The 12014-nt window shown below is 38.5% G+C and overlaps 1 protein-coding gene across 1 annotated transcript in view; it reads right to left on the bottom strand.

The window, feature by feature from the left end:
- The window catches only part of NCOA2 (nuclear receptor coactivator 2), a gene marked incomplete at its 3' end in the record, with an annotated part of 149014 nt that overhangs the window by 8861 nt on the left and 128139 nt on the right, over window positions 1-12014 (bottom strand). Inside the window, exons 6-11 of the mRNA XM_009069239.1 lie at window positions 9702-9879; window positions 8151-8336; window positions 7193-7294; window positions 6957-7097; window positions 3518-3665; window positions 54-1323 (exon numbers count right to left, since the gene is read on the bottom strand). Coding sequence (XP_009067487.1) covers window positions 54-1323; window positions 3518-3665; window positions 6957-7097; window positions 7193-7294; window positions 8151-8336; window positions 9702-9879 — 2025 coding nt within the window. The remainder of the gene's footprint in view (window positions 1-53; window positions 1324-3517; window positions 3666-6956; window positions 7098-7192; window positions 7295-8150; window positions 8337-9701; window positions 9880-12014) is intronic.

The raw sequence follows: 12014 nt of genomic DNA, 5'->3' as shown, positions 1-12014 counted from the left end.
GGAATGCAGGCCTAGAACATCTTATTCACACATAATTGCAAAGATGAGCTTACCTGTTCATTAGGCTCAAAGCTTATCTCTTCTTTTTCCGTCCTCATAGCTATTAACTTTGTGCTACCGGAAGGGTCTGTCTTACTGTCCAACCGTTCCAGTTTTGGGGGTATGTCTGGTAAACCAGTATCTTTAGTATCATCTTTATCTAGCAAGTAGCGAAGTAGTGCATTATTATTCTTCTTAGGACTCGCTGGCTCCTGTTTAACAGTCACCTCTGAACCAGGAGCTGTGCTACTGGACTCCTGGTTCAGTTCTTTGCCTGTGGCCTCTGCTGTGAGCTTGGCCAAATCTACAGGAGAACTACTGTCCTGCAATAGTCTGTGCAAAATTTTATGCTTCTCCTTGAGCGAGGTTCCGTGTGCTGAACCAGACCCAGGCAACCCTCCCGTGGAGTCCTTGCTAATGTCTCCCATAGTACTGGACAAAGGTGAAGGCTCCATCTGATCCGATTTGGTGGTCAGCAATTGTAAGAGCTTTGTCTGGCTTTTTCCATCGTGCAGTTTATTCTGTCCATCAGGTCTTTCGCCACTGACAACTGGTGGCATGTTGCTATCGCTACTGTCTTTCTGTTCTCCTGAATGGCAGCTGCTCTCTGCTTGTCCAGTTGTACCTTCTGATTGCTCCCCATATATTCCAAAGCAGTCTTTAGAGTCCAGGCTTCCCATCTTGCTTAGCTGGGGAGGATTCATATTCACAGGGGAATTTTGTAAATTTCCCATTTTTAGGTCAGGTGAAGCCAACGACGATCCTAGAGAAACGCCGTGGCCCTCGCTGAGGGCCTGAAGTGCGTTCAGGGAACTGTTGGTGTAGTTATGGCTATTTCCTGTGCTGCTGCAGACTCCCACAGGTGAATGTAAGCTTCCTGCAGGGGAGAACTGACTGGGTGGGATGCGAGGACTTCCTGCCACTCCAGGGCTCACACGATGCCTTGGGGAAAGCATAGAGTTTGGCTGCCCTGGGTTCATGCCGGGGCTGCTTTGTGAGGGGCTATTCATTTTTAGTGCATAGTTACTACCCTGAGGAGTGGATGCTTGTATGCTTGACACATGGTTCATTCCCCCTGAACCACCAAACCTGCCTGCTGGCATGCCCATTTGTTCCTTTGGGCCATTTATGGCAAAATTTATATTGCTACTGATGGTCATATCCTGACCTGGGTTCCCACTGCACATGGCCTGATGGGCAGGGCTGCTGGAACTAATTGGGTTCAGTATCTTCCCCATTCCTTGTCCAGTCAAATCCTGATTCATTCCACAGACATTCTGCTCTCTATGTGGCAAGGGGAAGAAAAACAGCCCGTTAGCTAAAATGACAGTGGCCAACTTACAATTACATTACGGAAAAAGAAGCAAAACCCCAAACCTCGCTTTAAAATAACACAAAACCCCTACAATCAAAAACAAATCAACAACTTGACAAAAGTGATATGCAACTCTCAACATGGCTTCACATTAACAGTATGGTTTTTCAGTACCTCATTAACAAATCAGTGGAAGAGAGGAAAAACAAAATTATACCTTATTTAAATGACAGTCATTAGAAATGCAGATAGGTTACAATTTCAGACTCTCTCCCTTTAATGTATCTCTCCTCTACAATTTGGCAAGAGCTAACTACTAGAACTGACAGGAATCTCATCTGAAACACATGACCCAACAAATACATGTTTTACAAGACAGCTGTGGACAGCTGTTTGCTGGAGTTTTGAATTTCTGTGAGTTAGCCCCACCACAAGGCTGGAGTGGGCTATTTGCCCACCAAGTTCATAGTGAAAAGAAAGTTGAAAAAGTCGTATTTATACACTGCCAGAGTATTTCAATACTGCTCCAAAACAGTGTGTGAGCCAAGGGAACTACTGGATACTGCTTCGGAATGGGAACAGTCTGTTAGCAATCCAGTCCTGCACAGGCATTTAGGAAAAGGGGAGAAGAAAAAAACCCAAACCATGCACACAGGAGCTGAAACCCGTATTTTAGAGATGTGGACTGCTAGACAGAGGAAACAGAAGAGAGGGAGAGACACACAGAAAAAGCTCTTGTGAGAGCATCTGAAGGTCACTTCTCTTTTCCTCAGTAGATTTTAATTAGTTTATGGGAGGATGCAATATACATTTTACTTCTGTGCTAGAACTTAAATCAGAAATATCAGACATATTCCCAAATGCTAGAAGCTATAAAAGAGACAGTCAAGTAGATTAGGAAGAAAATAAAATGAGGTTCTTACAAAAATCAAATCAACTCTGGACTTCCAAAACCAAATACTAATGGAACATTCCCGATATGCATTTTCCATGAGATGAAAACCACTTCTACTCGCACAGGATAAGTGCATGCAGATAAACCTTTGTGTTTTGCTAAAGCATGAAAAGTGAAATAACCGAAGAACACATAGTAGTGAACCTTGTTATTCTGTATTTGTTACCTTGGGTATAAAGGCAAGGGTGAACAACATTAATTATAAAAAGAGAGGTGGATTTTTAAAACCATATTACAAATACAATAGTACCAGTGTTCTGCTAAAAATTAAAAGCAAGGATATATGCAAGGACCATTTTTTAAGTTAATGGTGCCTCTTTAATTTTAAAATTTAGCACTTCATGAAATACCAGGTACATTCAGCAATCCAAAGAAAACAAATTTCAGACAGTTTTTCATCAGGTCAATTTGCAAATCTACAATTTCTGTAAAATGGTTTCAATTATAATTATGCTTAGCACTGTTTTCTTCCTCTCAAAAAAAAAGAAAGATACTGAGGACACAAGGAAAATGGCATTGTAATTATAATCAGCCAATAAGACCTGAAACAAAATCTGACACAAATATACCAGGACATGTAGTGACTTCATAAAAACTGCTCACTGAAGTTCCAATGTCAGTGATTATTTATCCTTGACTTTAACATATTAGTGATTGTGCTTTTTGAAAAAAGCCTGATAGTGGCATTTTTTTGGAATTGGACATGTGAAAGTCACTACTCCAAGCCCAAGAAAAGGAAAGGAACAAAGAGAATCAAGTAATAAAAGATGCAGTTTGTCTAATGTGCAGTCCCAGTAACCAAAGCATGTTCTTTTAAGAATACTCAGGACCAAGGTATGATGGACTGTGAACTACAGGAATTTAATTCTTCAAAGTTTTCTTGATTTAATTACATTTGGAAAGTTTCTTGTGCCTACTATGCAAAATATAGGAAATTAAAATACTGACATTAAGAACATGGGATTAAAGGAAACTTTGTATGTTTAACGGAAGATGTTGATGTGAAAATCCAGTATGCCATTTTTCAATCCTGAAATAACCTTACAGTCTTTTCCTGTTGCAAGAACTGACTTCAAACTCTTACTTGCATGCTGTTGGTTCTGGGTCATCTGAAATCTATCAGCCTTAAATAACCTATTTGCTTTGGCAACTTTGTACTTTCCAAGTCTCTTTGCAGAGTAACAAAGTGACAAAACAGCCCGGCTTACCTGTGAAGCATATGCAAGGAGATTACAAGCTGAGGTTCACTAGTCGTCTGAGAACGGATGAGCTTGCTCTTGGTTTGGGCAGAAACGATAGTGCCATCCGACAAGGAAAACCGATAAACAGGACTAAACGCCAGTCCCTGCCTCAGCACTGCAAGCAAGCAAAACAACAGCACTGCAGCAATGAGAAACTAGCACAGGTAGCTTAACTGCTCAACATCTGATGTTCTAAATCCATCAGCGCTGATACCACAGATACTGTGTTAATTAAACAAAAACAACAAAAAATTGAAAACAAATAGATGGGATACACACGAAATAAAGGATCCCACATATTGTAGGGTGATCAAAATAAAATCTATATGGAATGACAGCAGTAACAGGAGAGACACTATGAAATACAGTGCATTTCAGGAGTAGACAAGAAGTTCTTGATGCCCATTTCACTCTTCATCAAATATGTGTCTAATTCCTTTTGTTCCTCATAGTTTTTCATCTCTATCATCTATATCATGATGATTAATATAAATGCCTTTAGTATTTAGATCATCTATTTCCATTAGCCTGTATCTTTTCCTCCTTCTTGCCTGCTTAAATTATCATGTAACAGTTACTCTTACTACTTCTTCAATTTTAAAACTGCATAAATCTCTTTCATGGGAACAATTAGAAATAAGAAAAAAACGGAAGAAGAAATTACTACTTTTTAAAGAGCAGTTACAAAAGGTATACAGTTCAAACACATTACCTAAACCAAAACTGGGGCTGTGTTACCCTTCCCCAGTGTTGTCTGCATTTCAGGTTTGGAGTTTACTTCACCATACATATTCTGCAGCCCTTTAAGTTTTCAGTGTAAATCTGAACTTCAACAAATTCAGTCCTCTAGCCTCCATAGACCCCAATGACTTTTCTTTAATTAAAAATTAAAATCATGCTATGGAAAAGCAAATCACCAAACATTTATTCTACTGTTCACTCCTTGCCATCAATGAAACAAGTGTGGTCAGTTTCAATTTCTAGTCCAAAAGTATTAGGATTTCAGATATGGGAGGAAGGAAATACTTCCAAATTTTTCATATAATGGTTTAGGGGAAAATAGGAATGAAGCACTACAAATACCTTTAATTTCCTATTTTTTTCATATATATATACACTTTCTGTGGTTTTATTTGGGTTTTGTTTGTGTGGGTTTTTTATTTGTTTTAATTAAGAGTATCATCTAAACTTCGTTTCATTGCTTGTCTTTTAATATTTCCTGTTGTAATGAAATGACATGGTTTTCTGAGTGTGGCCTTATTAAATATTCTCCTCTACAGAGCTACCACATTTTCAGCCTTGAAGACTGGCTATGATTGCTTTCCTTCCCTGTCGCCCCACTGTTATATATTGTTCTGCAAGGTTTCAAAGTATTATTTAGGCAGTGAGAAAACAGGAAGCACAATTTAAACAACCAGAAGTTTTTTTTCAGAGTAAAAATGTAAAGAAAAACAAAAACCTACAACTGTGGAACAATACAAAGCAAAATTTCACTGTTAGGTATGTCATTGTTTCAGTTTAACCTTTGGGCACCAGAAGGTCCAAAGCTCTTAAGTTTAGCATATACCACATCAGGAAATTCCAGTACTCAGTGCCAACAGGATACAAGTGAAATCTCTACTTAAATCATTTTCCAAACTAGTTCTTTAAGCAAACAAGAATGTTTCCGTATTCCTCTTAAGGAAATGCTATTTTTCTGACTGTGGCCAATAAAAACTTAACATATATTCTGCATTTTATACCTAGAGTTAATTTCAAAGCATGTTTTTTATTGTTTATCCAGATAGTGCTTCACTCTTTTCACACTCTAACACAGGATTACACGTAGGAGACCATTACTTTCTTTGCTTCTATTCTCAAACCATAAATAATGCAAGGGGTTCATCAGTCAAGCTCAGGCACTATGGCCCAAGATATGCCTTGTTTTTCTTCTCCATACTGTGGGGCAGGGGAGAGAAACATTTCAACCATTATTCCTCTCTAGTGCTGGATTGTTTGCAGAAAAGCAGTTCCAGAGGTTTATCCTCCTCTTATTATCATTGACTCTATTCACTTACTTAAGAAGAGCCCTCTCATTTAGACTAATTCTACAGTTTACAATATGATCCTAAGTCTCTTCTGCAAAATGATACAGTGTAAACTCCAAAGCACATACATTTTTATCACTTACAGATAGCTTAGAGAAGACTCATTCAAACCTTGGCAATGATTGTAGGAACTGCTACTTTGGTCAGGAATAGCATGAAGAAGACTGAAATATAAAGTGGAGGGATGCCACAACAGACACTTGTAAATCACCTTCATTGCAGATGGGTCCTTACCTGAAATTGCACTCTAAACCCCTGCTGTAACTTTAATTGCAAGCTACCTTCTTCAGTTCTGCCTGAAATCACAGCATAAGGCTGTGAACTTTTAACACTTCTACTGTACATACCCCTAAAGCTGTTATCTAAAATAGCACAGCATTTCTGTGTCCCCACATTCCTCAAATGCCACCTGAAGGTTTCATGAAAGCAGAACATATTAAAGAATATTTAACTAATGCCTCATGACTAAAGCACTATTTTGTGTGTGTGTTTGGTGGAATAATTTGATATTCCAGTTACAGTTTAGTTTCCAAGATGGCATGCCTGTTGCTTAATGACCATGGTAACTATTTGTTACAGGCCAGCTGTAAACACTGTTCCAAAAACATGAACCCTAAGAATGATGCTCCTGCACTGGAAATGTTCCAGTTATTCTCCACTGGTTTTGATTACTTTCCCATGGTAGGGTTATTTGGTTTTAGTAATTTGGATCTCTGTTACTAGAACTAGCATTATCAGTGTTTTATGAAAAATCCCCCCCACTACCATGGAAACTTTGTGAGGAACCTTCCACAGTTCTCCTTACCTACCATAACTGTGACTGAGTAGATGTGCTTGCGGTATATCCTGTAACATTTATCAGTCAGATATAGTGCAACAATGTAAGTTTCCAAATAATATGAGCTTTGGTAATTCATACTGAGTGTTTCTCACAGGAAATGTGACAGTAAAAGTTCATTTTTGTAGAGAAAAGGAATACAGGTCAATGAACTGCAACATGTGAGTTGAAGTTCTGAAGAATAACCAGCAGTGAACATTTTGGTGGGCAACATACAAGGGTCTTACTTTCTAAAACAACTTTGACAATTTGAAGATTTAAAGCACCCTCCAAGATGGCACAGCTATAACAAGCAGGCTAAAACAAACTGGGAGAAGGGTGCAAGACCTCTCTAGAGAGCCATCAGTGTGCTAGGCAAATCACCTTGAGAAAGAGACTGTTAGTAGCCCTTGATTGTTCCATGTAAACATAACAACACAACCAAGAGATACAAATGACAAACACTTTAAATATAGAATGTGCTAAAAATATGGAACCTAACCTTCCTGGTGATGCCTCTTGGCAAAAGATATTTCTCCCTCGTGCTGCGAATGGAACCTCTGAATGCATCTTCTCACCAAATCCTCCCAGCCAGGTTTCATAGCTGCTCGCATGGTACTTGTGTCCAGTGAAGTTATTTTGCCTGATATTAGATACATTAGAGAACATTTGTTACAGCAATTTCCCCATTTAGGAAAAGAAAATAGAATTAAAACTCCTATTCCTATTTCACAATACCTTGAAGATCCTGGCGAGTAGTAAAGCTCTCTGATGAATGAAGAAGTGGTCTTTCCTTCATTGGAGCTCTTCTTGCAACACAAATCAAGCAAGACTGCAAATCTTAAAGAAAAATATTACTTCATTTAATTTTTGTAGAAGAGGAAGGCTTTTTTTTTCCCAAAGACTTCATAAATACTAAAAAAAATTTCTTTAAATATTTTCAGACCAAAAATTGGGTTTTGTGCCAATAAAGGGACAGATGAAACTCATATATATTTTCACTATTTCCTACAACATTAAACAAAACAGGAGACATGGATTCTCTTTTAGAAGAAAAATTATCAAGGATTCCACCACAACCTGTAAGTATTGGCACATGTTTATGCATATCTCTGTAGCAGTTCAGCTACACAGGAGGCAAGTAATAACAAAGCATACACTGCATGCACAAAGAGCTCATTTCTTCAACACTCACCATTTTGTGCCTTCTAAGCCACATTTCTTAACCATGCCCCAAATGCTTGCTGACCCTCAGAAAACAGCTTCATAATAAACCATTTTTACTTATCTGAATACTTAGAAAACAATTTGAGGAAATTTACCTGCTGAAGTAGTAAATGGCAAAGGAAATGGTGAACCACAATTGTCTTCAAATTCTAAGAATTCAAAAAATTGCCCTTTGAAACTTTCTTCCCAGTCAGCCACATTCCTCTTACAACTGCAGTGATAAGTAAAACTCAGATATCTCCTTAAGGCAAATGGAGATTCTCTCAATATCAACTATACTGGTTTAACACAGTGGTGCATGCAAGTGCACTCAGAGCCAAGATGAAAATACATTTCTAGAGTTGAATGAAAATGGAAATAAACTTACAAGTTTTCTATTTTTCAGGACTTAGAAGTCACTTTATCAGCATCATATCACTTTATCAACCACACCAAAACTGTACTAACACAAATTGAAAGTGGCAGTTACCTTCCCCATCCTCCTTGAAGGAATTTGGTTGAGAAACAGCAAAGCACTGCATAGTTTCATATTTCTGATGTGCTTCCTGGTTATCATGGCCTTCTTCAGAATCAGCAAGAGGTTTTACCAGCATCCGACAATTAAAGGTATGGCTATTACGCCTAGGAGTGTCACCAGACCAAGATCCCCCATTCACTGAGCAAAAGCAAAGATCATATAGTGAGATAAATCTGGTAACAGGCATCTCTGCTGCTTATCCACAGGAAATTAAACAAGGTGCTTTGCAAACTGGTCGGGAAACAAGCTCATTTAAAAACAACAATCTATTTTTAATATTAAAGCCCAAACCAGCACATAACAAGGTAATTTATAGAATAATCAGACTTTAAGAGCACTGCTAATTTGCTCAGCTATTATGGTTTTTTCAAGCGGCTTATAACAACATAGTAGAAAAGCTGGATGAAAGTCTAAACACTGGTGCTTGTAAAAGTTACACAGTAGAGCAAAAAGCCTACTGGGTAGATTAAGTTAATTTATGACCCTGGAAGAAATAAGGCAGTATGTAGGATCTTTACAGTGAACTTAAAAGGTACTAAGACAAAAGTGATGGCTGCATTGTATAAAACTCTGTGTCCAGATTAGAAAGAGAAAGAAACTAATACGCATTTATAAAAACAGGAAGCAAAACAATAGTGAATATATTGAAACACAGTCTCGACTACAATGGGAAAGACCGGAGGGATGAGAATGACCTGGGTAGAGTGATGGATAAAACTAAAGCCTAACACACTGCTTAAGAGAAGTAAAAAAAGAAACAAAATCCTGAGATGCACAAATATAGGTACTGGACATCAGTCAGAGCAAATTAATGTAACACCACATACAGAAATAGCAGGGTCATATATAAAATACTCTTCACTTGCTCTCTTCAGTCATAAAATGCAATAAAGGCAGTAATATATTGGAGTTAGCCATTTACACTTTTGTTTCTTCAGGGTATATAAGTACAGTAATAAAATGCTAAAGTGAATTGCATAATACTTATCAAACTGCTGTGGGTAAATGAGGTGCCCAGTATGGACTTTCTTTTCACCTCCTCTGAAACCCAATGATATCAAAACTAATAATAATATGAACCAAAAAAAAACCGGCTGCAACTAACAAAAACAGTTTTTGAAAGGTAAGAGTAAATACCAGGGAGAATAAAACCATTGAAATACAAATTCTAGCATAAGGAAGTTCCTGATTTTTCTTTTATACTCCCCCTTTCCTGGGCCATTCTTGGAATAACCAGTCTAGACAGAGAACTAACAGAGAGTTCACATAGCTAATGCTGTCTTTTAGTGATTCACTCTGGGGATCCATTAAAAAATATCAGCTAACATGAGTTACTAAGAGCAATTTTAACAAAGAAGAATTTGAAAAATCATTCACAGTCTATATATGCATTAAAAATAAATAGTGTATATGATGAAACTTAAGTAGTGGAAGGACATTAACTTAAGTTATTGAAATGCTGACGTACAAAACCAACGTATGATATGAGGAAAAGTTATATACCTAAAGATTTTGGCAGCAGGATTTTGACAAATTCATTGTGGTCCCCTACATGCAGGATGCTGTATATGCTTGTGTTCATCAGCTCTTCTTGGTTGTACCTTAGGTACTGTGTCACATTCTCAGAAACAAATACAACATTGCCTTCGGGGTTCACTACAAAGAAGAACCCATCCAGGGCCTAAAGGGGAAAAAAAAGAAAAGCAGAGAGAGAGAGAAAGAGAGAGAAACATAACACCAAACAATCAGATTAACAAGATACTCAGAAAATAAACTCCATTCAGAAGACATATCTGAATCTTTCTGCATCCATCCCAGTGCTTATCTTATTGCTCATAGTAGCAAAGGACACATTTCAGATTGAGGATCTAAGGTATATCAAGCTAGTGTAAAAGCACAGAAGGGTGCACACCTTGCAAAATAATGAAACCCACATATGGAAACAAACCAAGTCCCCCACCCCAAACAAACAAACCTAAGTAACGGAAGAGGTTGCTATTATCTGCCTGCCTATGAAGTAAGAAACCTGGACCGGAATGGTTCTGCTAAGCCCACAGCCTGTTCATGCCTCTATGCAGCACAGGAAGACTGATCCCAGGACAACACAACATATACCAGCACAAGGCAAAGAAAACACCAGCACAAAGAAAGAGAAAGTCTCTCTCCTCATCCCCAGGAGTGCATCTTGATAGAGGCAAGGCCCCACGCAGCCAGCGACATGAGGGATTAAACGCAGGGAAAGGCAGAGCGAGCTGAGAGCAGGCAGTGAGCAGCAAGCATGGGGGAGCTTTAGTCTCTACTCCCAAAAGTGCTTGCTTTTTTTTTTTTTCCTTCTAGTTAACACCAGTTTAATTCAGTCCACACATGATCCAGGGAACAGGAACCAGACTTTCACCTCTTCAACTTAGCTTCATGGTTTTCCAAAGGACTTAAAGTTTCTGTGAGGAAGTGTCTACATTAGTATTTTCTGCTGATTGGTTTCCCCCCTTATCTCTTGTGACAGTGACAACTTAGCTGCAACATTCTTTCCAAGATATCTGAACTATGTTATCTAAAGCCTAAGCCAAATACTACACCACTTCTACCTGATGAAGATAAAGTAAAAATTTGAGTATTGTTAAGAAATTCTCATGCAAACTTTATTTTTCGTAAGATGCATACATGATTGTGGATAGTAGAAATATGGCAGAATACATCCCTCTATCTTTATGTCATATGAGCAGATAAAGGGGGATACATTTAAACTTAAGACACCAAAGCTTTTGGATTAAGCATTCCATTAACAACCCACAGACTTCTGCAGCTTTGCCTGATCCATTCACCTCTCTAAGGACTGGCAGGAAATCACTACAAGAGTTGGTAGTTATTCTATCTCCAAGGACAGAAACAAGTTTAAAAAACCCCAGGCTTTCCATGATTTATTATGGGTCAAAACCAAGAGGATCCATACTAAACCTGAACACAGCTCACTGCAAAACAGTCTAACAGGGAGGAGCTGCCACAGTGTTACATACAGGCACATAGCATTTTTGATATGACCAAACTTACATACTGTACAACTCATGTGCTGGTCTTAGCAGGCAGTTCTCAAGTCCTCTGGTTAAAAATACCATACGCTACCAAGTAGTTAGCAAATCCAGACAGCAATAGAGAAGACTAAGGAAGGTTTTTACTTCTATCTTCAGTCACCTAGCAGAAGGCTAAAGAGAAGACAGGGCCAGGTTCTAGTCAGAAGTTCACAAGGGAAGGATGAGACACCAGACATGGGTTCCAGGACAGGAATCTTCATGGAGATACAAGAAAAAAAAATTCACCATGAAGGTGGTCAGACATGGGGAGAGTCTGCCCAGAGAGGCTGTGGAAATCTCCTTCCCCAGAGATATTCCAGCCTTGGGTGGACTCAGATCTGGGCTACCTGCTCTAGTTGGATCAGCTTGCAGTGGGAGGTAGGGCAACACAAACCCCAGAGGTCCTTCCCAAACTAAGTGAGATAATGATTCTGCTACATGGGAGGGATAATGAAAGCACAAAGCACAAGCAGAGTGGCTAAGCCAGTGGTTGACAAACGTTTCCTTTGTTCTATTTTTAAATTGCAACATAATAAAAACCACAAATAAATGTACAACTATATACTTTTCCTGACGGCCACTAAATTAGGATAAAATTGGTATTTTTTTTCTTCTGCTAATTGTCACAAATTCTAATCTCTGACTTTGACTTTTTTATCACTGCCTTCTTTTTGTTTCTGATAATTCTTGGCTCCTCCTGTTAATTTACTTTCTTTGGAGAGCTCCCTCCTTTCTATGTTCTATGTTC

This window comes from Acanthisitta chloris, unplaced genomic scaffold (assembly GCF_000695815.1).
Source record: "Acanthisitta chloris isolate BGI_N310 unplaced genomic scaffold, ASM69581v1 scaffold17822, whole genome shotgun sequence".
In the NCBI taxonomy this organism is placed as follows: Eukaryota; Metazoa; Chordata; class Aves; order Passeriformes; family Acanthisittidae; genus Acanthisitta; species Acanthisitta chloris.
Note: the sequence above shows the minus strand (reverse complement) of the source record. Positions and strands in the feature narration are given on the sequence as shown.